General features: G+C 58.2%; 1 protein-coding gene across 8 annotated transcripts in view; it reads right to left on the reverse strand.

The window, feature by feature from the left end:
- Positions 1-100: 100 nt before the first annotated feature.
- Positions 101-24,032, reverse strand: part of MAST3 (microtubule associated serine/threonine kinase 3) — a 35,140-nt gene continuing 11,208 nt past the window's right edge. For 4 of the 8 annotated variants that reach the window (XM_064497352.1, XM_064497345.1, XM_064497351.1 and 1 more), the window contains 26 exons: positions 19,358-19,446; positions 18,577-18,649; positions 17,995-18,015; positions 16,560-16,638; positions 15,774-15,931; positions 13,540-13,615; positions 12,922-13,131; positions 12,733-12,834; positions 11,864-11,996; positions 10,991-11,058; positions 10,399-10,484; positions 9,653-9,861; positions 9,068-9,206; positions 8,567-8,699; positions 8,204-8,369; positions 7,636-7,737; positions 7,133-7,255; positions 6,657-6,766; positions 6,334-6,488; positions 5,925-6,157; positions 5,534-5,734; positions 5,087-5,313; positions 4,840-4,962; positions 4,176-4,312; positions 3,617-3,798; positions 2,011-3,351 (listed from right to left, as the gene is read on the reverse strand). In XM_064497352.1, coding sequence (XP_064353422.1) covers positions 2,186-3,351; positions 3,617-3,798; positions 4,176-4,312; positions 4,840-4,962; positions 5,087-5,313; positions 5,534-5,734; positions 5,925-6,157; positions 6,334-6,488; positions 6,657-6,766; positions 7,133-7,255; positions 7,636-7,737; positions 8,204-8,369; positions 8,567-8,699; positions 9,068-9,206; positions 9,653-9,861; positions 10,399-10,484; positions 10,991-11,058; positions 11,864-11,996; positions 12,733-12,834; positions 12,922-13,131; positions 13,540-13,615; positions 15,774-15,931; positions 16,560-16,638; positions 17,995-18,015; positions 18,577-18,649; positions 19,358-19,446 — 4,501 coding nt within the window. In that variant the 3' untranslated portion in view covers positions 2,011-2,185. Of the gene's footprint in view, positions 3,352-3,616; positions 3,799-4,175; positions 4,313-4,839; positions 4,963-5,086; positions 5,314-5,533; positions 5,735-5,924; positions 6,158-6,333; positions 6,489-6,656; positions 6,767-7,132; positions 7,256-7,635; positions 7,738-8,203; positions 8,370-8,566; positions 8,700-9,067; positions 9,207-9,652; positions 9,862-10,398; positions 10,485-10,990; positions 11,059-11,863; positions 11,997-12,732; positions 12,835-12,921; positions 13,132-13,539; positions 13,616-15,773; positions 15,932-16,559; positions 16,639-17,994; positions 18,016-18,576; positions 18,650-19,357; positions 19,447-24,032 lie in introns of all 8 variants that reach the window. The other 4 variants (XM_064497347.1, XM_064497349.1, XM_064497350.1 and 1 more) reach the window with 3 other exon arrangements.

Below are 24,032 nucleotides of genomic sequence, written 5' to 3' on the forward strand. Positions count from 1 at the left end.
GGCCAGCTTGCCACCCAAACGGAAGGAAGAAATAACGAGAAAGGAGCGTTTTCAGCTCAGAACCGCTTAGCTCATCGAACAGAGGACACCACGCCACGGCTCATATCAAGGAACGATTTTAATACAACATAAACTTTTTGGAATAACAAGACCCATGCTCGCACCACCCAGGAAGACGAGAGCCGGTTTCCAGACGTTTTCCATAAAATCCCTCTCTGCGCAGCGGTGAGGCGCCCACCCCGCTCTGCTTCCCGCGTGCTGCACACGGAGACGGGGAAGGAGCAGAGGACCAACCTTCGGAAAGGGGGACAGGAGGGAGAGGAGGCAGCAGCTCCGCGCGGAGGGGCTTTGGCAGCGGTCGGGCAGAAGCGGAGAGGCTCCGGCCGCGGCGCCGGATGGAGACGGGATTCCCGCGCCACCGCCACTCGTTTTGGGGGCAAACGCGGGAGAAGCAGGTAACTCAGCCTTGCACGAACCGCACACGCGCACAAAATAATAATCCGGTTCAGTAAGCGGCCGGACGGAGGAGCTGCACCCTCCGCGCGCGTGCTGCGACACAAGGCCAACGCTCTCACCGTCGAACACCGCCGTTAGAAAAGCCCGTACATGCATTATCAAATGTAAACGTTTACATCATATAAAACATTAGAAACGTGGGGGAATGCCAGGCTGACCCTTCATTCACCGGGAAAAAAGCTGCCAGAGGAGGAGATGAAATTTAGAAATTATTAACAAGGAGCAGTTTAGAAACACAGATTGGAGCTCAGGAGATGTTTTTAATTGGAAACGTGGCTGTTCACGAAGCCCTGGGGAGGTCGGCAGGCACCCGCCGCGCGGCCTGGGGAAGGCTCGGGTGCAGATCGCGGCAGGAGAAATGCAAACGGCTAAAACGAACCCTGCTAGCGTTTGCACTGCGTTGCTGAAGCCCGGCCCGAGGCGACGGAGGGCTCAGCGCCAGCTCTGCTTTCCCTAACCGGCTCCGCGGCCCACGGACAGACCGCTGCGGAGACGATCTGCAGGTTAGCAGAGTATTTTGGTCACTGCTGATTCATTTGCTTCTCTAAAATAAGAACTGACGCCCTGAAATCTGCTGCACCTTTATAAAATTAACCCTGCTTCAAAGACGCGGACCACGGCCTCGCGGGGCTCGAGGGGGAGCCGCGAGGGCGGCAGCGCTGCCACCGCCGCCGCAGCTCCCGGGGCCGGGGAACGGCCCTGCAGCGCCCCGGGAGCCGCACGCAGAGAGGCCAGCTATTACAAAAATAAAAATGAAATAAAATAAAAGCCTTTTTTTCTTTTTTTAAAGCATTGCTACACACACCTAATGGCCAGTACGAGCCAGACGCCAGAAGGATCTGCACATACAGCTCAGACCACTAACATTTGGGGGATTTCGCTGTGGGTTTTGGTTCCTTTTACTTTAAATTTTTACAGCGGAAAGAAAATCAAGTGCTGAACCACTAGTAAATCTAGTAAAACACCGCTTCCCCCCTCGGCTCTGCCCTCGCGGGGGGAGCGAGGGGCCCCCAGCCCAGGGGGTCCTTCCCAGCCAGGCCGCGAGTTAAACGGGTGAAAGGAAGAGCAAAGACCTGCCGCGTCGCGGGGGGGAAGACACCGGCCGGAAGATCGGAGCAGCGGAGTGAGAGCTCAGCTTAAACAGTATTTTAAAAGCACGTCTCAGAACTGGCTTTTCCGTAGGTGCTTTTCCAGCTGGAAATGATGTTAATGAACGGGGAAAACCTAGTGGTTCTTTGTGACGTTAGGAAGCATAGTGGCTTCCGGACGGGGCTGCAGAGCCCCCGGAGAAGGCTGGGATGCCGCCAGCCCGGAGCGGGTCAGGCCCCTCGGATGGCCCTGCAATGCCTCTGTTTAGCTTATAAAAGTAATAAATTAGTTATGAGTATTTGCATCGAGTCCTTTCTATTCACAAAGGTTCAGGCCCTGCCAGGGAAACGCCATTGCCGCAGTAAACGCTCCCGCTTCTCTACAAAAATAGACACATCTTTCCGGTTAGTACGAAAGCCTTTTTTGAGTAAAATCACCGGGTTACAAGAATCCTTGCAAGGTCTGATGGTAAAAACGCCTCTGGGTGTGTTTCGCTTGCGTGGACGGCTCCAGGGAAGGCCGCGGAGCCGGACCCTTCCCGCTCGCCTCTCCTCCCCGGCCTCCCGGCCTCGCCGCCGGATCAGGCGTCCTCGCCGCCGCCTGAAGCCGGCCCGCGGGCGTCCCGCTGCCTTGCCGGGCGGCCGGGGGGTCCGACGGCTGCTGGCTCCCGGCTGCCCCGCGGCGGCAGCCCCCGGGGGCCGGCTGCTCCCTCCCCGCACGTCCGGCGCGAGGGCCCCGGGGCGGGCTGCCGCCGGGGGCTCGGCTCCCGCGGCCGCGGCGAGGCCACGCTCCTGCACTCCACGGCGGTGGTGCCGTCCGTCTGCTCCGTGTAGACCCTGGCCAGGAGCTGGATGGGGTAGGAGCCCTGGCATTCCCACTCGGCCGCGCCGAGCTCCTGCTCGTCGCTCTCCGATCCCTGCACCGCGATCTGCGGGACCGGCCTGGGCTTCGGCTCTGCCGTGGCGTCCCGCGGGCTCCGGCGGGCCGAGCCCTGCCTGGCCTCGGCCCACGAGGCCGCGTGGAGGCTGCGGCGCTGCGGCGCGGGCTCGTCCTCCGGCCCGGCCTCGGGCTTGACGCCCTCTTCGCTTACTGGCAGCTCTGGCTCGTCGAAACTCACTTCCTGAACGGCTTCCTGCTTCTTGAAGGAGTCCCGGCGCTCGGAGAGGTTCAGCCTCCTCATGACAACCACCTCTTGGTCCCGGTCGTGCCTCTCCCCCAGCCACTCTCGCGTCCGGGACGCCCCTGCGTAGCTGTGCTCGCCGGCAAACGCCTGGGCGGGCGCTTCGCCCTCTCCCAAAGCCTCTCCCGCCCCGTCCGCCGGGGGCGGCTCCAGCCCCAGCTTGCGACCGCTGCTGGTCTTCTTCTCCGCCAGGTAGGTTGCAATCTTCTCTGCGGACTGGACGCGTTTTAGCAGAGGGGACCTGGGGCACTCGGCGCTCCGCGGCCGAGAGCCTTGCCTGACGATGGTGGGGGGGGACAGAGTCTTGCCCTGGAAGGAATGGACGTTTTTGGGGTAACCGGGCAGCGGCGACGGAGACCTCTGGGGGGAAGGCGGCCGCTGGGCGGAGGAGGGGGCGCAGGCGAGGGGCGAGGGGGGGATGCTGCTGGTGGACTTGCGGCGCCCCACCTTGTAGCGCTGGCCGCCGAGCTTGGGCGCCAGCCCGTGCAGGGAGCTGGGGCGGACGTGGCCGGCTGGGGAGCTGGGGGTGCTGGAGGAGGGAGAGGTGCTCGGTGGGGACGCAGCATCTGCCACACAAAGAGAGAAAGGTCGCGGTGAGGGAGGCCGCGGCCGCGTCCCCGTGATGCGGGGCACGCGGCAGGACGCTGCGAGAGCGCGGGACATGCAAAGGAGCTGCTGAATAGCTGGAAACACAACTCTGGCCCTAGGAGTGCTGCGTCTCTGCCCATGCTACGGGGTGCCCCGAACCCCCAACTCCTTTTGCAGCGACCGAACAGGCACCCGGGACCCCGCAGCAGGGCCCCGGCTGGGGGACTGACGCAGGCGAGGTACCTGGGGGCAGGTCTGGCGCGGGGCTGCGGCACGGTGTCGTGGGGCCGGGCGACAGGCTGTGGGTGGGCGACTCCGGGAGGCTCTCGCTGGACGACAGCGAGTGGTGGAGGCCGGAGGAGAAGCTGCGGCTGGTGTGCAGGACCGTCGACTGCTTGGAGATCTTCTTGAAGAGGGACTTCCTCCTTGAAAGAAACCAAAGGCCGTGGGAAGGGTTTGCGTGGGTGGGTTGGTCAGAAACAGCAGGCGCAGGCAGCACTGCTGTTAAAGCCACTGAAGCCACAAATAGCCTCAGCCTCTCTTTAAAGCCAGCAAACCTGCAAGCCCGCACAGCCAGTGCTGTCAGGACTATCCACGAGCATGCTACAGCCTCCCACCTCCGGCTCTGGGGTGTCCGAGAGCCAGGGTGTCCAGCCAGCACCGCTCACCGCAAAGCACGGCTCATCAGATGAGCATCACTCAAGGAGGCAGCTGCGCCTGCCCCATCCCACTTCCAGGTGGTTTTTCAGCTCCAGGACACCCAGGGATAAATGCCATTTTATCCCAGTTTCTTTCCACTCACCTGTCCTGGTTGTCCCTTTTCCTGCTCTTCTTGCTCCTTCGGGCCATCCTGCTCTTTGAGCTGTTTTTCCGAGCAGGGCCAATTTTTATGGATGTATTCTCCAGGGCTGTGGTCCGCAGCGCTACTTTATTGCCGCTCTGAAAGGAAGAAAATGAGTCACTGCAACGTGCTGGACACAAGCACCAGATTTTAACCCGAAACACTGCCTGTATCTCCCGCTTCGGCTGTCAGCGGAGGCGATGCCAGGGCCACAGCCAGGGCTCAGCCGTCCCAGCTCGGGAGACACGGCTCAGACAACATTTACAGCATGAGCCGCATGCTGTGGTGACCGTGGCTGCAAGGCAGCTCCGAATCCGTTCACAGGAACTCGAGAGGAGTCGCTGGCCCAGGATGCCGGGCAGCTCTGCAGCCACCGATCGCGGGCGCCCTGCTGCGGGCAGGCCCACGCAGCACAGTCGGCCCCACGCGGCTGTTAGCACCGTCAGCGGGAGGAGAACAGCCGCCGCTGCGGAGCCCTCCGAGCTCTCAATTCCCACGCTCTTTAAGGTTATAAACAGCTTGCTGCTGAAAGACCTGACAGGCCTGATCCACTGGTTCTGGGGGCTGCACGCGGGAGCCGGGGTTAAAAACAAGCCGGGTGAACAGAGCGAGGCAGGCTGCCTACCTTCAGCAACAGCTCCACGACGTCCCTGTGGACTAATCCCAGCACAGACTCCCCGTTCACATGTGTGATGAGATCACCGGCTCTCAGCCCCGCTTCCTGGGCAGGGCTCCCGTCCTCCACGCTCTGAAATTGGAGTGCCAAGGCTTTGCTCAGACACAGCCTACGTTTACTTGTGTGCTGCCCACGGTCCCGAGGCAGCGCACGGCGTGAGCAGCCCCTCTCCGCGCAGGGCTCCCGGGCCACTTACCCACACCATGTGGTGCACCGCGTACACGTCGCTGTCCCCCATGTACACCCGGATGGCTCGCAGCGTGAAGCCGTACTTCTTGCCCGAGCTGTGGATGAGGATGGGGGGCCGCAGGCTGGTGATGGCGAGGGAAGAGTCTCGGCTCGGGGACGAGTCGCGGGAAGACGGGTTGGAAGAGAGCGAGTGAGGGGAGATGGGGCTCATGAGGGCACCGCTGCTGAAGTCGTCTGCAAGCAAGAGAAGAATCCAGCTCATCCCGGGAGCCTCAGCACCACGGCTGCGGGAAGCCCGGTTCCTTTACAGCCTGTGCGGCGTGTGCGCGCTCAGCCCCACTGCAAGGGAGCCAAACCCTCCCGCGGGCTGCAGCACCCGCACCGGGGCCAGGGAAAGCCCGCAGCAGCCGCCCCAGCAGCAGCGGCTGCTGAACAAACCCAGCGGGCCACAAACCTGACGTGATGATGAGGGACAGGGCCGAGACAGAGGCAGACTTGGGCACTCGGCCGCCCGGCGAGGCTCTCTGTTTGTCCGATGCGTCCTTCTGGCTGCTGGGCCGTCGGCCGCCGCCCGGCTCCAGACCCCGGGGAGCGGAGTTCTTGGTGCCGGTGCTGTTGCTCCGGAGGCGGATGCGGTTCAGGCTGACGAGATCAGCTGCACAGAGGGGAGGAGGAAGGAGACAGTGAAATGTGAGGACACACACGGGGCAAGCGGTGTCCTGCTGGACCAGCTACCGGACAGGACGGTGCAGAAGAGCTCGTGCGCATGGAGAAAGCAGCCCCATGCCATCAGGGCCCCTGGCTGCCTCCACAGCAGCCCACACCAGCGTCCGCAGCCTACGCACCAGATAACGCCGAAGACTTCGCTGGTCCGCCTGCCCCTGCATCGGGATCTCCCAGCACAAACATCGGTCTCTCTGGCTTGGAAGGTGCCAGACAAGGGTTTTCATCTTCCGAGGAGAAGGCAAACTTTGGCATGGTCTCCAGGCTGTAGGTGCTGGTCAGAGCGGCAGGGCTGCGGCTGCGCTCGTGCTGGGAGGAGTACGGCGTGGAGCTGCAGGATGTCCAAGATCGGAGCCTGCTCAGCAAGAGAAAGAGGGCTTAGGACACTGACAGCCGAGTGAGGCAGCTCGTAATGATTCACTGCCATGTGCTTGGACGTGTCCCACCGGGAGCCTCCGGCAGCCCCAGGGCAGTGATACAAATCCTGGCTCAAACACCTCTGTGCCGCGTCCTCCCCAGCTCAGCACTCACCGGGTCTCAGGGCCCAAGGGGCGGCTCCTGTCCTCGTCTCCCGAGCTCCTGTCCCATCGCTCTGTCCTGTCCTCTTTCTCCTCGCTGTGGCTCCGTTCCGAGGATGAGAGGCTGAGATTGGAGTGAGTCGCCAGGTATTCGGAGCTGCTGTAAACCTGAGCAAAGGCCAGCAATCAGAAAGCAGCACAAAACTGGGAGGCCAGACGGTGCTGCAGGATTCCTCTGGCTTCCAGGGGACAGTCAGCCAGGACAGCAACGTGCGTGACACCCCCAGCCATGCGGCCAAAGCCTGTCTTTAGATCACAGAGGCCAGATTCAAATACCTTGCTGAAGCGATGAGAGCAGGAAGAGAACTGGCCAATCTCCACGGATGATTCCTCATCGTTGGTTTCCTCATCCTCCGAATCCAAGTGGCAGTACCTCTCGGAGCGAGCTGAAAGCAAGGACCACAGCGATGGGGGCTGCTTCCCGCCCGGCAGCACGCAAGCTCCTGCCCTGCTGTGGAGCCCCCGGCCCCGAGGGGAAGGGGTCGGAGCACTAACTGCACCCAGCCATCCTCTGGAGGTGTGTTGTGGCTGACAACCCAATCCCAAACCCTAGGAAGGTTTTGGGATGAGAAAGTAGCATTCTTTTCTTAAGGCTGAGAGGTTTGGAAACAGAATTAAATCTGTTTTGCAGCCTAACCCAGCTTGTGAAATGACCAACTCTATCCAGGAGATTTTCATCCCCTGCCAGAGCATCCGATCTGCAGCTGGAATAAAGGATTCACAGAGAGGGAAAGGAATGGATTTGGCCTCACTGTCAAAGTAGCTGGTGTCATCCTCCGACTCCAGCTGGGGGATGAATTCTGCCTTCTGCCGGAGCAGCCCGTTCCAGTCGAGGTGCAGGAAGAAGGAATGGTGCTTCACCTCGTGTGCACCGCCTGGCAGGCAGAGGGGACGCGCGTTAGGGGGGACGCGCGCAGCCCGAAACGCTAACTCCTGCTCTCAGCCTGAATGGCACGGAAACGACTCATCCGGCACCCTCTCCCCCAAAGAGCAAATGGCTTAAGACAGGACTGATCTGCAACTGCACTAGCCTCGGCTTCCCCGAGCAAACCCTGACCAGAAAGGGTCCAAGTACCCTTAATGCGCCAGGACTTACTTTGGTTTCTGTAACGCAAAAGCCTTGACATGAATTAGTAGTGTGCCAAGCAACTCCCAAACGCTGCTCAGCCCAGAGTCACGCAGCCATCTCGGGTGATGGCCCCACGCCCGCGAAGGACCACAGCCCTGCCCGCCGTGGCGGTCAGGACGCACGTACCGGTGCCCAAGCGCTCGAGCGGGCACTGCCGCAGCAACCGTGTGATCAAGTCCTGAGCGTCAGCAGGAAGAGCCTCATCTCCTTCAGGCCATATAATTTCATCTGAAACAAAAGGGAAAACAAGTCTGAAGTCCTTCTTCTGCTGATAGCAACAGATTGGGCTAATACGGCTAGGTCAGAGTGCAGCGTAGGCACAGGGCGGCAGGGCAAGTCTGGGGCTGGAAGGAAGAGTTTGCACCAGACAGGGCCTCACGTCAAAGCAAGTTCACAGGAGAAGTGACTTCCAGGCAGGAGGAAAATCCACTAGGAGCACTAACAAAACAAAGCCATCCTCCCAAATCAGCAAATCCAGGCTCCAAGGCCTTCACTGACTTAAAACACAGTCTCACACAAAGTGGCTGCAATAAAGCCTGATTAAGAGCGCTAAGAGGAGGATAAAAATTCAGTGGGTACAAAACCAAGCAATGAAACACTGAGCACGTTAAGGAAGAGCCACGGCTGCCAGGCTGGGCAGAAAGAGCGAATCAAGCAGCCGAACTGCCACCGCACGGCAGCTGCTGACACTCACCGCTGATCACCTGCCCAAAGAGCTCCTCGGGGGTGTCTCCGAAGAAGGGGACGCAGCCCACCAGGAACTCGTACAGGATGATGCCCATGGCCCACCAGTCGACAGGCTTCCCGTAGCCCTGCATGAGGATGACTTCTGGTGCGATGTACTCCGGAGTGCCATACACCTGCACGGGAATAAACAGTGCTGCTGATGCCTCTGCACCCTCTGCAGTAAACCAAGGCCTGCAACTGGCCCAGAGTCTATTCTGGTTCCCAGCAACGGGAAATCAGCCAAGCAGAGCAGGGCCAGCATTGCCATATGCCCCAGCGAGCCTGAATCTTTTGCCCTAACGCTGTGAGCTCTCAGGTATCCTGGAAGTACCTGCTTGTCCATGAACTCCCGAGTGTCCTTCTCTATGTGCTCTTCGTACAGGTTCGTGGTCATATTCATCAGGCCAATCTTTGACAGACCAAAATCTGTCAGTTTTATGTGGCCCATGGAGGTGATCAGCAAACTGCAACAGAAGACAGACACAAAGAGATGCAGCCGGTCCTGGGCAGGACCAGCTGGAGGGGGACAGCCCCACGTCTCCATCCCAGCTGCATGCAACAGCACAGAACAAGGAGGGAGGATATGGAAACCAGGTCTTTGGGCATCAGCATTCACTTGCCAAAACGCAACCTCATTCTCCTTTATCTCCCCAACTCTCCCTTATGCATGGAGGCTGAGCAGCAGAGCTGGGGCACTATATGAAAGGGCGCCCGCTCTTCTGTCAATGCCCTGGCCTTGGCCAGGATCGGTCCCTCTCCACAGAGAATGGCATGAGTCCCTCTCCTTCCCCATTCAGCCCACCCCAGGCGCAGGCCTGACCCACGTCCTCACTTGTCGGGTTTGAGGTCCCTGTGCACAATGCCGTAGTTGTGGAGATACTCCAGCGCAAGAACAGTCTCCGCGAAGTACATTTTTGCCATGTCGACCGGCAGCGGGCCCATGTTCTTCAGCAACGTGGCACAGTCCCCCCCTGCGGGAACACGGGTCCTCCTGAGCCCCGAGCACGTGGGGCTCAGAAAAGGGAGAGAGGTCACTGGGCAGGGTTACACCGACTGCCTCCCAAGCAGGCAGGGCTCCCAGCACCACGCGAGACCTCCACACCCCGCCTCGGAGCAGCTCCATCCATGGGCCCGTGTCAGAAACCCTCTCCTAAGTGAGCAGCACATCCAACACCTTCATCGAGGTGAGAGACTCAGAAACGCAGGAGAATTTCTCTGTGCTTCCCTCTGCTGCCGGCCCCCTGAGCAAAGCGGTGAGGACCCAGGAGGGTGCTATGAGTGCTCAGACACCTCTCTGCATTCCTGCATCACAAGGATGTCAAGGGCCTCGCCATTCACCTCTTCTACAACAGAAGACTGGCAGACGTTGCCACTCTCCCTCCCTGCTGCACCGTCCAGTCCCGAGCCCTGTTCTCACCTTCCACATACTCCATCACCATGCAGAGGTGTCGCTTTGTCTCAAAGGAGCAGAACATGCTGACCACGAAGGGGTTCTCTGCAAAGGTCAGGATGTCCCTCTCCACAAACACCTGCTGGATCTGGTTCCTCAGGATGAGGTTCTGCTTGTTAATCTTCTTTAAGGCAAAACGCTGCCGCGTCTCTCTGTGCCTCACCAGGTACACAGCCCTAGGGGAGAGCAAAACTGGGCCTCAGGACATGTCCTCCAACGTCCAGGACCGATCACACAGGGCCGCAGGGCTCGGACAGAGAGGCATAATGGCAGCTGTGGTCAGAAACATGCAAATCCAGAGCACGTGGGCTTTGGAGGCCTTTACAGCCAAAAATAATCACGACACAAGGCTTCCTCTGCTACAGGTAACCTGCCACGCACTCTGTTCACCAGGCTGGCTAAAAAGGACGTTTCCAGTCCTGTTGCAAATGCTGCCAGGCTTTCTGGGGAACTGCAGACCCTGCAAACCTGCTTCTTCCAGACTTGCATGCAACAGCAGTAACAACACAACGAAAGGCAAGAGCTCTGCACACCAGCTGCAGCCTGGAGAGCCAAGTGCTCCTGTAGGGTCGCAGCTCCGCCACGTTCCCAGAGGAGCTGGCAGCGCTCAGAGCTGAGCAGTTCTCATCTGGATGTTTGCTGCTGTGACCAGACCGCACGGGGCAGCCGCCAGCTCCCGCAGAGCTGCTAGGGCACGGCCCTTCCTCACTCACCCATAGGCCCCATTGCTGATCAGCTTGATGGTCTCAAAGTCACTCTCGCAGGGTTTCCTCCGCGGAGCGGCGGCCAAAGGCTGGCTCTGAACAAGAGACACAGAAGGTTTTAGTGTTTCCCTGCCTGCTGGTGCTTTACATACTGCTGTGCTGATTGCACACAGGAATTCATCGCTTCTGCAGTGCCCATCACCGACACAGACACGGTGCAGGTGCCGAGGGACGTTCCTGGTCCCCGACTGGACCGTCCCTAAGCCCTCCCCATCCGCGAGCCCCAAACCAGAAGACAGAGGAGCTTTGCAGATGGCGACCGCAAAGCCAAACCTGCCTCAAACAGGGGGCCGTTCCGCGCGACACAGCAGCAGCTCAAGAGAGACTAGGGGTGGCTGTGAGATACTACCAATAAAAACACCTGAACACCCACACACACATCAGTCACTCCCTTAGGGAAGGGATGATCCTAATTCTTGTCTTCCAGACTAAGATAATACAGGAGCTGCTCTGCCCACAGGGTGCAAAGAGTTACAGGCTGAAGTGACACAGGACAAAGCTGGAGGAATCGTGTGGGAAATGCCGGCAGCACTGCACTCACCTCGCGGGCATCATCATTCTCCGGTGTGATGGTGTTCCCACTGTCAAAGTGATCCAGCTGGACCATTTCTGCAGGAGACAGTGATAATATTCACCTTCTTCTTCATGCTCAACCCCCACAAAGATAATTCCCCAACAAGCACTTTCACCCCAATCACTGAGATCCCCATGGGGATTTAGTTACATGCTTTGTTTGAGCTATTGTATGGAGAAAATCAGGTCACAGCGTTAAGAGGTTAAACATTTATATAATTCTCTTTTTCCATAGTCATTGCCGTGTTCTTCAAGGATTACGGTTCCCCCAAGGCCTTGGCTTCCTATGGATTAAGTGTTCTTGAGATTAATCTACTTTGCTGAACATGTAGGGAGCAATAATGAGAAATGCTGGGCTGGCACAGAGACTTGGACTCCATCCTGGTCCCGCAGCCCAGCCCACTCCGGCCCCTGCCTGCTGCCTGCAGGTCACTGCAGCCTTATCCCCCAGGGTCTACTCCAGTATTACATATTGCTCAGGTATAATCCCTTGGCAGGCAAGCAGCCGTGGGATGACGGACCCTTCAGGGAGGGGGCACGAACGGGAGAGGAGGAGGGAGCCCAAGGAAGGTGCTGGGCTCACTCTGGAGCGCAGAGGAAGGGTGAGCGGGGGAGAACGCGGTGGCTTGCCACCCCGCCTGTGCCGTGACGCACACAGGCCCCCGCGGCCACACGCCCTCCCCGTAGCACAACGTGCTCTTGGAGGTGGTCGGCCCTGCTGGGCCACCAAACGCCATCCAGCGCGCATTCGCGTTGGCCAGCAGCAACCCGGGAATCTGTGTCCTGCTGGAGACCCTTGCCCAGGCCCTCAGCCCAGCGACAAGCCCAAGCGCTTCCCTACCCTCCAGCGGGTCTTTGACTAGTCCCAGCTGGCTGATGATGTATCGGGGAATGTCGGTCTTTATTCCCCGGCCAACTTTAGCATGTCCCTCCACAGCTTCCAGGAGATGATAGAATTCCTCAGGGTCAAACTCCTACACAGGGGGAAACCAAACAAAGTCAAGGAACAAGTCTGCCTTTACTTTGCAAAGCTAAATCCGTCCTCTGAGCCCCATCGATGGCCCCTTTAATTGGGGCACAGGCTCTGGATGCTTGCAGGAGAAAGCTAAATGCCTTGCTCCTGTTTCTAGCATAATGCTTCTAAGCTTAAAGGGTAGATAAAAAAAATGCAGCCCTGTGACCTGGCCTAGAAGAGGACACCTTCCAGAGAGCACGCTGGCAGCACGCTTTGGCACAACGGCTTCTTCCAGCTGTAGAAAATGCTGGAACCACTAGCCAATTGGGCTCAAAGAGAGAGTGTAACAGATAAAAGCTAAAATCGGATGAGAAAACTTGCAAAGTTGTTCACATCTCCACTCTCTGCTGGGAAAATCCAGCCTCTCCTCTCCAAGAAACGGCTCTAACACTGTGAGTGGTGTTAGCGTGTCTCTGTAGGCCAGCCAGGCTGCTAACCAGGAGCAATTCTCATGGCAGACCAAACAGGTTAGAGAGAACAGGCTCTTTCTACTGTGACATCTCCTCTCTGGGCAGATGCAGACCATAACAGAGATCACACAGCCTGGAACTGTCCCAGGGTCACGGTGGATGATGGTGATCTCCTGGAGGGGCACCTGTCTGCCCCTCGGTACGGAGCTCTTCCCCCCAGGACGGGGATGTAGGCAGCTCCGAGCGCAGAGGTGCATGGGCGGTGCGGGAGCCGCTGGCTCTTACCAGGCACTCCAGAAGGCGCGCAGGGCGGGAGATTATTATCAGCAGCTTCCTCACCAGCTGGTCAATAAACTTCACCTCCTCGCTCTCTGAACGCTCCTGAGCCTGCCGGAGAGGAGACAGAAGCCCGCAGTGTCACCGATGCCCTGTACCCCGGGAGATGGGACTGGGCAGGAACTGCCCCACACTCACATCTCTGAGCATCTTCTCGAGTTTCTCCTGCAGCTCCATGAAGTAGCGGGAGGTGATGAGAGCCTCCTGGGACTTCGCCAGGCAGTCCCGGGCCAGCTCAATGATCTGGTGGTGGATGAAGCCCAGCACCCCGTCCGCCAGTGGCAGAACGCTGCTTGGGGAGAAGTTCGTGATAGTGTCCTGCAGACGCTCTTCCATTTGGGCTGTGGCCTGCAAGGCAGAACAGACGGTAATGCCCGGGAACACGCACCCCAACACCACATTCAGGGTTTGGCCAACAGAATTGCTGATCTGCAGCTACCAGCTCCTGCAGCTCCACTATCCGTGTGCACACCACAGGTTGCACAGCCCCACCTGGGACCAGGCTTCCACTAAACCGGAGAGGCCCCTGATATCTCCAGAGACTGCTGTTTGCACGGCTCTATGGCTCCGTGATGAGGCAGAACCATATGTCCCTGTCTCCCCGGTTAGCTACTGTGTCCCCAGTGCCCTCCAACACCCTCCCTGTATCTGTACGTTTTATCTTCCAGCACAGAGAAGTGATTTTTCTGGAGAAGAAGCTGTCAAAATGTGTTGGAGGCACTAACGTGAGTTGTCCTCACCAGGCCAGGCAGTTACCTTGGGGAACCGCTCCTTGTAGACATGGTTCATCATCACAATCTCGTTATCAAACATTCCACTTGTTCGTCCAGGGCTGTGGAGGGAGGAGGGGGAGGAAGCGAGCTGCATTATGAGATCTAAGTCATTTACACCTATGCAAATAGTTACTGCCCCTGGAGAGTCACCACAATTTGTTTTCTCTCCGTAACCCTCCATCCCAAGTGTCACAAGCTGTTAACGCACATCCGAGCTGAGCACTCAGCCTTGTGCCAGCACTCCCAGCAGCATCCCTCCCCCAGCACGCCGACCGAGCGCGCCCCGGGGCCTCCCCACCGCAGCACGCCTGCCAACGCTGCTCAGCTGGCTCAGCGCGCTCCCTCCGGAAACGCTCTGCTTTCCCAGCCACAGCACTTCCTCCCCTCCCCAGCGAGCTGCACCCTGGGCAGAGGTTGAGACAGCCCCACGCGGGAGATTGCATGCTAGCTGTCAGGTCCAGGGAGCGTTAACCTTCTGTATACCCAGGTCTCCAAACTCAAGTCACTTGAAAATTCAAGGTCACTTTGAATCCAGGTCTCCAGAGCTGAAAAGCTAATGCATTAGTCACTTCATTTTAAACAGATAGCTCATCTTTTGCTTCCTCTCATGCTAGAATTTCTGCTTCAGTCCCTGCCATGATGTCAATATTATAGACAGCAACTACAAAGCCACTGGAAAGATGCCTAGACTGCAGCCAACTGCACACAGGCAAGTATTTGCAGACATCCTGGATTCCACAGTTTGTTGCTGTAGTTGCTTTTTTGCAATTCATTGGTGATGGCACAAAAAAACCCAACTAAAACCCCACTCTCTCCCCAGCAGACACAGGGATCTTTAGGGAAAAAAAGCTTCTCTCTTACCCTCCGTGCGCCCTTACCTGACCCTGCCTCTCACTGGCCCATGCCACTGGCAACGGGTCTATAATCCCCTTAAGCAAAGCAAGCCACGGGAGCAGCCAGCAACTCATTAACCATGATATAATAAATACCACAATCAGAACCAGACCCAGCCCGCTCCCTGTCATTAAGAGGTGAGTCCTAACTCAGCACGGAGACTCTACTTTTGCTTTGTACAAGCAACAGCAACCACAAAACTGGCGTTTCCTTGGTGAAAGTCACAACCCGCAAAATCTGTCAGATGGTTAATCTGATTTTAATGAAATTTCAGCGGAGAACACACAAGGCCAGCTACAGTGCTGCCTCCATAAATCACAGCAAGTGCGAGGTACAAAGAGGGTCTCAAACATTTCACAAAAGGAAAAGAGGATTTAACTAAAACAGCCCCTGCAAAAAAACCAAACTCCCTGTGTTTGACAGGTAGAAACTTGACCAGCAAGTGCTCCTCGCGCAGAGCAAGGTCTTGAGGGGGCAGTGAGGAGCTCAGCAGTCTGTTCGTTCAGCCTACGCTATGCCGTGGCCCACAGACCTCAGCTCTCCAATCTCCCCTCTGCTCTGGCCACCACACAGAGAGGCCACGGAGCAGAGTCCCCCGCACAAATCGCACTGCCAGGACCCCTGCGAAAGCCGCGCACCCACCTGCGATTCTTGTTCCGGAGAGGCAAAGGCTTAGCAGGGGAGGCACAGCCTACAGATGTGCCTGCAGCACTCAGCTTTATTTAATATAGGTAATGCTTCCCAATCCAAGCACATAAACAGGCCTTTTAATCTTTTAATGGCCGGTCGGGTTGGCAGCCTCTCAGCCGTGCCCCTGACTCAGCTGCATGCTCTGCAAGGAGAGCTCATGAGGGGCACTCAGAGCAGATGCCACGACTTGATCTGACCTGCGGTTCCCCTCTCCGCTGAGGCCTTTGAGACAACTCAGCAAGAGGCTGTAAAATGACCTTTCTGGAACAAATTCCAGTTTCTCAGACCTCATCCCAAGGAACCTGACTCTCAGATGTCATCCGTTTCCAGGAAAAAAAAATGCCACATCCTAGCAGACAAGAAACTGCTGAAAAACAGGCTCTGACTAACACGCACGGAGCTCTACCAGACTCCCCTGCGATGGGAAAAACCGCATCAGGGCTGCTCAACGTCACGGGTCTGGCCAAGCGGGACCAGGACGTCCCAGGAACAGCTCGCGAGAGGGCAGAGCCCTGACACACTTGTAGAAGAGGCTGCTCCCGAGACCCTGTGCATCGCCGTGCCAGCGCCTTGAGTACCGCCCCAGCAGCCCGCTCCCCCGCGCGGCTGGCAGGCAGCTGGCGGTTTCGGTACCTTAGGCTCTTGGATCGTGGCCGCAGGCAGGGCGAGTGCCGCCCCTCCTCGTCCGTGACACTCTCCGTACTGCGGAAATGCTTCGAAAGGAAATGCAGCTCATCGGGGGTGGGCTGGTACGGCAACTGGTGCAGACGCTCCTGGGAGGATGAAGACGACTGGAAAGAACGACAGAGGTAGGGAGTCAGGAGGCAGCTCCGTCCCTCCAGGGCAGCAGGGCAGAAACCAGCAAACTCTCTAGAAAAATACCCCTTGGAGCCTCTTAGTAGACTGGAAACACTGACAGGCAGCGTGCAGAGCCGCTTTGCACAGACCTGCTGTGTTCAGTAATGTGAAAATGGAAAGCAACCCCAAACTACACGAACTGAGGCGCTCCCCAGCCCAGCCCCGCGAGGTCTGCACAGCTCACTCCCACCCCGTCCCCAAACCTGCAGCTCTCCAGCTCAGCACGGCTCTGCTGACCGTGATCCGCATTTACGTGCGGCATCCTCAGCAGCTCCTGCCCTGCCTCTTCTACGAGGTGCACCCCGTGCACGCTCAAAGAGGGACACGCAGCAAAGCTTTAACGCACAAAAGAAGCTGCTGCATTAGCAATACTCTGTAGCTTTCTGAAAAGCACATTATGAAAACATGATGCAGGTAAAGCATGTGGTCAGCAGAGAAGCCCCAGCGAGGAGCTGCCTAGGAACTGATATCACAGACCTCAGGAGGCTTTTCACATGTTCCCAGCTAAAGCTCAAGTGTTTCAGTTCTTCCCGTCTGCTACCACGAGAGAGCAAAGTTTACCGAGACAGTGGAGCTGGGGGTGTTAGTCCCATAGCCAGACGAGGGTAACGAAGCCAGTGACCACCTTCTGCCATCAGCCCTGCAAGTGCAAACACAGGAATCACACACAGGAAAAAACATGTAAATGCAAATAAAGAAATAATGTCAGAGAGATAAGGATGGGAAAGATAACTCATGTTTGGCTCTAATGAGAAAGTCAGGGACAGCTCCAAAACCTCTTTTCCAAAGGGACTGGAAATCAGGGAAATAAACAGTGATTTTGCACAGTTAATTTTCCCAAGTAAGGAAGGCAAGTCCACAATCCCAGCGTGCAGGTGTTGTTCCTCTCGCAGGAGAAGTAACTGGTGAGCAGGGGTCCCCAGGAAGGGGGACTGCCCGGGCTTGGCAGGGTGGCAAATCCAAAGCGATCCAGCAGCTACCGCCCCGCAACAGCTCTGCCCTGATCTGCCACATGCTGCGCTTGAACAGATCCATTTCAGAAAGCAAAAAATGTGAAATCTGATTCTTAATTACAGCAAAATTTAGGCTTCTGGGACTCTGTTCTACAGAAATCCTGATTCCTAGAGCCACGTTCAGAGAGAGCACATACCCACTGAGAGCAGAGTTGAGCTACAAACAGGAAGGCAAACACTTAAACGTAGGCGAACACTTCCTCTTGGAGACATTTTTAATGGACAGGTCAATGTCCAGGTCAAGACGAGGCCCTTCACCTCTCTGTGCTGTTTCCCATGTGAACACAGCAAGCAGAGCAGGGCAGGACACGGGGCCAAGGCCCGCAGAGCTGGCAAAGCGCTGATCCGCCGCCACCGCCTCCGCGTGTCCTCGCTACCTGCAGGCCCCCTCTCGGGCTTGCGCTCTTTGCCCAGCAGCTTGGCTTTTCGCTCCGTTACTAGCACGGAAATTAAACACAGCCCTCCAGCTTTTTCCCATGTGACAATCAACGGGTTAACGTCATCCATCTGCCCCCACATGTGAAATTAAACAAAGCGTCTTGGCATCTGCTCCTGCATGCGCACACTCGCGGGGTTAGCAGCAGCGGCTGGGGAAGGGAAGCGGGAAGATCTTCTTCCACGCAGACCCGGCCGAGCAACCCAGCTCTGGATGTCTGCTGAGCGTCTGTTTAGACTTTGGTGGCAACGCTTTGAGCGGGTCAGAATTTGGGGCTGAACTCGTGGCCACCGAGAGCGTGACGGGAACAGAACAGTTTCTGTTCTTGGAGCTGCAGTCACAGAGCAACGCCACAAACCCGACGGCCTTGCTGCAGCCAGCACAGCCTGGCTTGTCCTGCCCAGGGATGCAAGGCATAAACACAGGGAGAAGAAGAAGAGCAGGGATATGCCGAAGTGGGGCAGACGCTTCACGTGAATACAGCCCCCTGCACAAGCCCTTCTCTCCGTCCCCGGGCCCACGGAGGGCCTGCTCCGCTGGTACTTGCCTGTCAGTCCGAGGAGCATGGCTGGAGGGCGGTGGGAGGTTCCAGTCACAAGGGAAGGGGCACCGAGGCAGAGAAAACAAAACCAGAACCAGAAACGGTGGAAAAAAAAAAGGAACAGAAGAAATCACTTGAGAACAAGACAGCAGTCCCAGCTCATGGATTTTTTTGGCACTCTCCTGAGGACCAGCACAAGCCTGAGAAGCAACACAACTCGCAAACCCCACGGAGCAAAGGGAAAGATGAAGATAAAGCAAATAGTGGGGAGAGCTCTTGGGATCTTTGGACCGCCCTCCCCCCATATCCTGCTCTACTTCACAGAGGCATGCAGAAAAGCCATTTTTCCCACTGCCCTGGGAAAGGGCCGTCTGAGCCGTGCACTGGCTTAGAAAACGCAAGCCTGCCCAAAGCCCACAGCCGCAAAAACTGCGTGAACGTGGATCCCTGCAGGCTGGAAGCTCATCTATTCCTAACTGCAACCTCTCGCCCCAAAGGGACCCAAAGGAGAGCTGATTCCTCCATTAGCCTCACGCCAGGGTGAACCGCTAACGCTCTTGGAGGAGGGAGAGACGACACAGGACTCACCTGCGAGCAAAGGGGAAGTTGACAGAAGTGCTGGTGGAGAAATTGCGCGGGCTGTCCAAAGGACTGCTCCCGGCTGCAGGGAGAAAGTGAGAAGTGAGCACAATCTCTGCCCGCACATTGTCTGTGATCCCGCAGCTGCTCCTTCAGATTAAAGAGTCAGGGAGTCAATTGTTTCCTAAACAACCCTTCTATTCCCTCCTGGAAAATAAACCTGCTTCCTGCAGACAGAAACCAGCCTGCTGGGAGGTAACTGCCCACCGCGGACAACTGCGCTTGCAACAGGATTAAGACAGGCCTCCAAATTCCTCTCCCCAGCAGCTGCTGTGGCACTTTGCAATGGGCAAAATGAACTGAACAGACCCCAAATCCTCAGGGACTGCCACCCGCCACGGCCGAGAGCCGGGGGTGGAAACAGGCATTACAGCAGAGATGGTGCCACAGCTCAGCCACGCTCCGAGAAAGGATTTTAACCTTTGGGCTCCTTGGCATAAGCCACCCAGTCCCCCTTGATGCATTTCCAGGGAAAGTTTCCAAAGAGACCCTATTCCGGGTTATTGCCACCCGCCACGGCCGAGAGCCGGGGGTGGAAACAGGCATTACAGCAGAGATGGTGCCACAGCTCAGCCACGCTCCGAGAAAGGATTTTAACCTTTGGGCTCCTTGGCATAAGCCACCCAGTCCCCCTTGATGCATTTCCAGGGAAAGTTTCCAAAGAGACCCTATTCCGGGTTATTTTGGCCGATGCACAGCCCATCTCTCCCCCCCACAGCATCCCCCTTACCTGTAGGCACTGAGAGAGGGGAGAGAGGCCGCGAGAGGGTTGGAGATGGGGTTCCCACCACCAAACTCTTCCTGTTGTTGCTTCGACAACTAGAAATGAAAACGGGAGAATTAATTGTTGGGTGGTAAAGCAAAGGACAGGCGCGGCTGGACAGACTTGGGGATGTAAGACTTGTTTTCAGCCAGTGCTTTGCAGCCCCCTGCTTCGGCTCGCCCGGGTGGCAGCGAGGGGGTGGCCAGGCCTAGCCCGGGGCACGGCACGGCTGCGGCTGCAGCATCGATTGCAGAACCGCCGCCCCAGGGAAGAGCATGTCCCCGGTGAAACGCTGCTGGAGAAGGGCCAACATCATCATCTTTAAAGACAAACCGTCTCGTCAAGGTCCCACTTCTGGTTTTGGCTAGCTGGGGAGGGAAGATGCATGTGGACAGTTGGGCAACGCTCATGGGGCGAGAATAGAAAAAGGGATCTAAAAAGAGGAAGAGGTGGAAATGCCAAGCTGCTTTAGGTCACAACCACACCAACTTTACAGTGTAGAAAATGCCCCCCAGTTCCTGTAACCTTCTTTACACTTCACGTCCCCCACATCATACCGGAGAGGACAGTCAGTCCCTGACCCCTAAGCCTTTGCCGTGCCTCTCAGCGCAGGCACAGCCACCCCAGCGGAGAAACCCTACCGCCTTCACCCGATCTGCGGCACCACCTGCCCCCTCTGCTCTGCCCGCTCCGTGCTCACACACGAGTGGAGAAGAACTACCCGAGGGAGAGCTTTAGCTCAGACGCACTTCTTCAAACCAAAGGCAGGAAGCTCAGGCGGAGGAAGCCAAACACGTGACGGAGCCAGGATGAAAAGCAGCTCCGTGCACGAGCCCAGCCTTGTCCGCGCTCACGGCACCGCACCGGGCCTGGAGACAGGATCTCACGCTCAACCGAAGGGGCACGTTTGCAAGCACCTGCCCTCCGTATCGCAATCTATTTTCCTAGCCTCAAAACTCACAAGACTGCAATTCTTCTTACAGGAATTTCATTTTTGCTTTCTTTTTACCCCTCCTGCAAGTCACAGCTTCAAGGTCCCCTTGCAAACGTGCATGCAAGGAACACACTTGGAAGACCACCTGCCATAAGACGCTGCAGCCCTATTCTTGCAATACGCAACCCGTTTAAACCTACGTTTAAAATACAGTTAGCACATTTAAACTTCCTTTCAGTCTGCTGAGCGGGAAGCCAAGCGATGCTCAGTGCAGAGCAGAGTGCCAGCGATCAGCGGGGCACGAAAGCACCAGAAAGGTCCCCCCTTGCAGAGAGCACGCTGGCAGATCTCTTCCTCCCAGACCCGCATCTCCTCCGACCGGCAGCTTCCTTCCGGCAGCCGCGCCAGACTCGGAGAGGCTCATCGCCCCCGAGCCCTGCGTTTCCAGCCAGGCTCAGCTTTCGACGTGCCTTGCGCTGCACAGGGCGCTGCTCTGTTAAAGGGATGCTCGCAGCCTTCGCCTGGAAAACCTCCTTCGAGTTCAACTCCACGTCCTCTCCTGCGGAGAGTCGCACCTCTGGCTCTGGCTGCAGTGCTCCGGCACGCAGCTGCCAGGTCTTTGGAAAGAGCTGCACTTCGGCATCTCTAGGGAGACATTTGATACAACCGGCTTGCAGAGGAACAGACTCGGCTGTCAGGATACTCCTCCCCCTCGGAGCCTGCCTGCAGCCCTTGGTTGTTGTTTCATGTTCCAGCCTGCACACAAACTGGGCCAGCCTCACACTGCCTCTTCCCTGCATCGTTATTTGATTCACTGAGCCCTCCTGAAAAGCGAGAAAACGTGCCAGAGAAACCAGATGAGCGGAGATTTTTATAAATGTCAGATCAAGGCCACAGCCCCATGAAAATTTCAATACGCCCAAGAGCCAAATTTAAATAAAGTAGGTCAAATTGCGTTTCCTGCTTATTTGCTTCCTCAGGCTGCAAGTTCTGCAGAGACAGAGCAGGATTTCCTTCCCAGGCTGGGATGGAAACGTGCACGGACACCACCAATTAAAGTACTTTGCTCAGTCCCGTGAGGTGGCCGCGGACGCGCACCGGGTCTGGCGAACGAGCCCAGCGGGAAGGGATTCTCCCCCGATCCCGGGCGCGGAAACGCTACGCAGCAAACGCCGTCTCCGCGGGACGGGGAGCGTGCGCAGCGGCGAGCACGCGGCCCCCCCGGGCAGGCTCTCGCTGCACCACTGCGCCGCAAACGCTGATTACGCCAAAGGTCAGAGACTGACCCGCTCCGCTCACGGCCACCGCCTGCCTTTCGTGCGGAAACCCAAGGTCCGCCGGAGAGCCTGGCCTCCGCTGTGTGCACAGCGGTGACACGAGGCTGATAAGACTTTCCAAGTCCGCTCTTTTTCCAGCGGGGCCCCCAGGAGCGAGCGCACGTGCGCGGAGCCACACCAGGCAGCCGGTCACCTCCCACGCTCGCCGTCCAACGTGTGCGACTCCTCACGTTCCCCGGCTACGGGATTGGAAAGCCGTATTTTAGATATCCAGCAACGCGAGTGAGCAGCGCAGGGAGCGGAGAAGCACTTTCCAGAGGGGAAGGATGGATTTAACCCTCCAGAAGAGCCTCGGTGCAGCCTCCTCTTTGAAAGCAGGAGTCCCAACTCCTCCACTTGAGGCCAAACGTCTCAGCCAAGCCAGCGACCAGGGAGGCTGGTCCGGGGCGTCCTGAAGATCCTCCTCTCCGAGCTGTGTCCTCCACGAACCAGGGCTTCCCGGGACGCCTGTCCAGGACCGCACCACGGACCTCCCCGAGCTCCACGGGAACACCAGCACCCCGAGCTGGAGCACCAACAACCGCAACAGCTTCGGATGGCTGGAATCCCGCCTGCTCGGCACCGGAGCTGAGGGGGCAGGGAGAAACCTTCCCGGGAGCATCCCGGGATCTGCCGCGGGGCACGTCCTCCTCGGGAGGCTCCTTGCGGGCTCCCCCGCGCAGATGCTGAACCTCTCCTGCAGCCAGCACCATGCGCCGATCCCTCGTGCCTGCCTGGGTTTGCCTAGCCCCCTTCTTTAGGGGGGGATTTAGCAGATGCTGCAGCCCCTACGGCTGCGAACCCGCCCCCAGCACCCGCCCGAGGGCGAGAGCAACCCGCAGCTTCCCGCTGCTGATCCCGTCGAGGGCTCTGCACGCCGCACGGATAAACGGGACGCTGCGAGCAAGCGCGCTCCTCCACCACAGCAGCCCAAGCAGATTTTATTCAACAGAACTGCTGCGGAAAGCACGCTTTCGTATCGCCCCGCTGCTGGGGCCGCCGAGGGCTGCTGGGGCTCCGCTCGCCCATGAAGCTCGGCAGCGGGCGCGTGCCGCTCCGCTGCGTCGCCCCGGCCGGGGAAACCCGGGCAGCAGGGGCTGCCCTCTGCGGCCGGGCGAGGTGACGCGCTGTCCTTGGCAGCTCCGCGCTATCCTCGCGTGCTCCCACTTGGGAGAGCTCATTTTGGAAGTGAAAACAAACCTTTGGCTAAGCAAGTTCCAGTAATCGTTGCACAGACAGAGTCTGATGCTTCCTGTTTCCGCGCGCTCCACCCTCGGCACTACAACCATCTTGCGCCACCAACCCCGCTCTGCCTGACGCATCAGCTACAGCTGGTTGCCTTCCCCCCAAACGCGTAAGCCGTGGGCTAGAAACAAGCCCGCACAGCCTTCAGGGCACACGCTTGGGCTGCAGCCAGCTCTCGCTGCCATCTATGCCTCCATCACTAATTGCACACTTGGTAAGTTTTACCAAAAATGGAGTGGAAAATCGCAGTCAGCATCTCGAGAGCTGCTCGTATGCGGTGACATGTTGCCTGCGCAGAGCATCGCCAAAGCTGCTCGGAGCCGGCGGCCTCAGCACTGCCGTCACCATCCGGCGCTTTTGCAAAGGATGTGGAAAGTGTGCGACAGCATCTGCGGCCCCAAAGCCTTTAGCAAAACAAGCCGCTTCGGGAGCCAGGAAGTAAACAGCCGCGCGGGCCGGGGACCGCACGTGACTCCCTCCCCTGCGCAGCCCCCGGCCCCAGCGCCACCGGCCCGTGACGTCTGCAGTCGCCGGAGACCGAAACACGGTGACACTAAACCGTCAGGCTGTAGGTAGGGCCAATGCTGGGAAACGCCTGTGACCTGCAAGCTAGCGGCAGGCGCCCGCGGGCATCCCGCTCCCTCCCTGCGCGACGGACAGCACGTTTCTCCAGCACGGCGTTAAGGAAACCGAGCACCCGTCGCTAACGCTTCCCAGGACGGCAGAACGGGAGAGCGACTTCTGTGGGATCCCAGCCCGGCGCCTGTCACCTGTGACAGTGGGAACAACAGGCAGAAAGGAGCGCGAGGCTCAGCCGCCTCTTCCCCAGGGCTCCCGCACGGCGCCTGTTCCAGCGCAGCAAGCCGGGCCGGGGCAGCCGGACGCGTCCCCGGAGCAGCCGGGGCGGACGTGGCGGGGTCTGCGGAGCCCGTCCGGGCCGGGCACGTGCCGCCGCACGGGCGCGAGACGGAGCCGTGCCACTGAGCAAGCGCTGCGGCAGCCGGAGCCCTGTTACCAGGGCTGCGTTGCTAGGAGGGACGCAGCGACTGGAGCGAGCTTGGCCATGCCTACAAAAGCCGGAGCGCATAAAACCTAGTCCTAAGCCTGGAATTGAACCCCCTTGGCAATGCTTCCACCTTCCTACCCC

This window comes from Dromaius novaehollandiae, chromosome 25, assembly GCF_036370855.1.
Source record: "Dromaius novaehollandiae isolate bDroNov1 chromosome 25, bDroNov1.hap1, whole genome shotgun sequence".
NCBI classification, from domain to species: Eukaryota; Metazoa; Chordata; class Aves; order Casuariiformes; family Dromaiidae; genus Dromaius; species Dromaius novaehollandiae.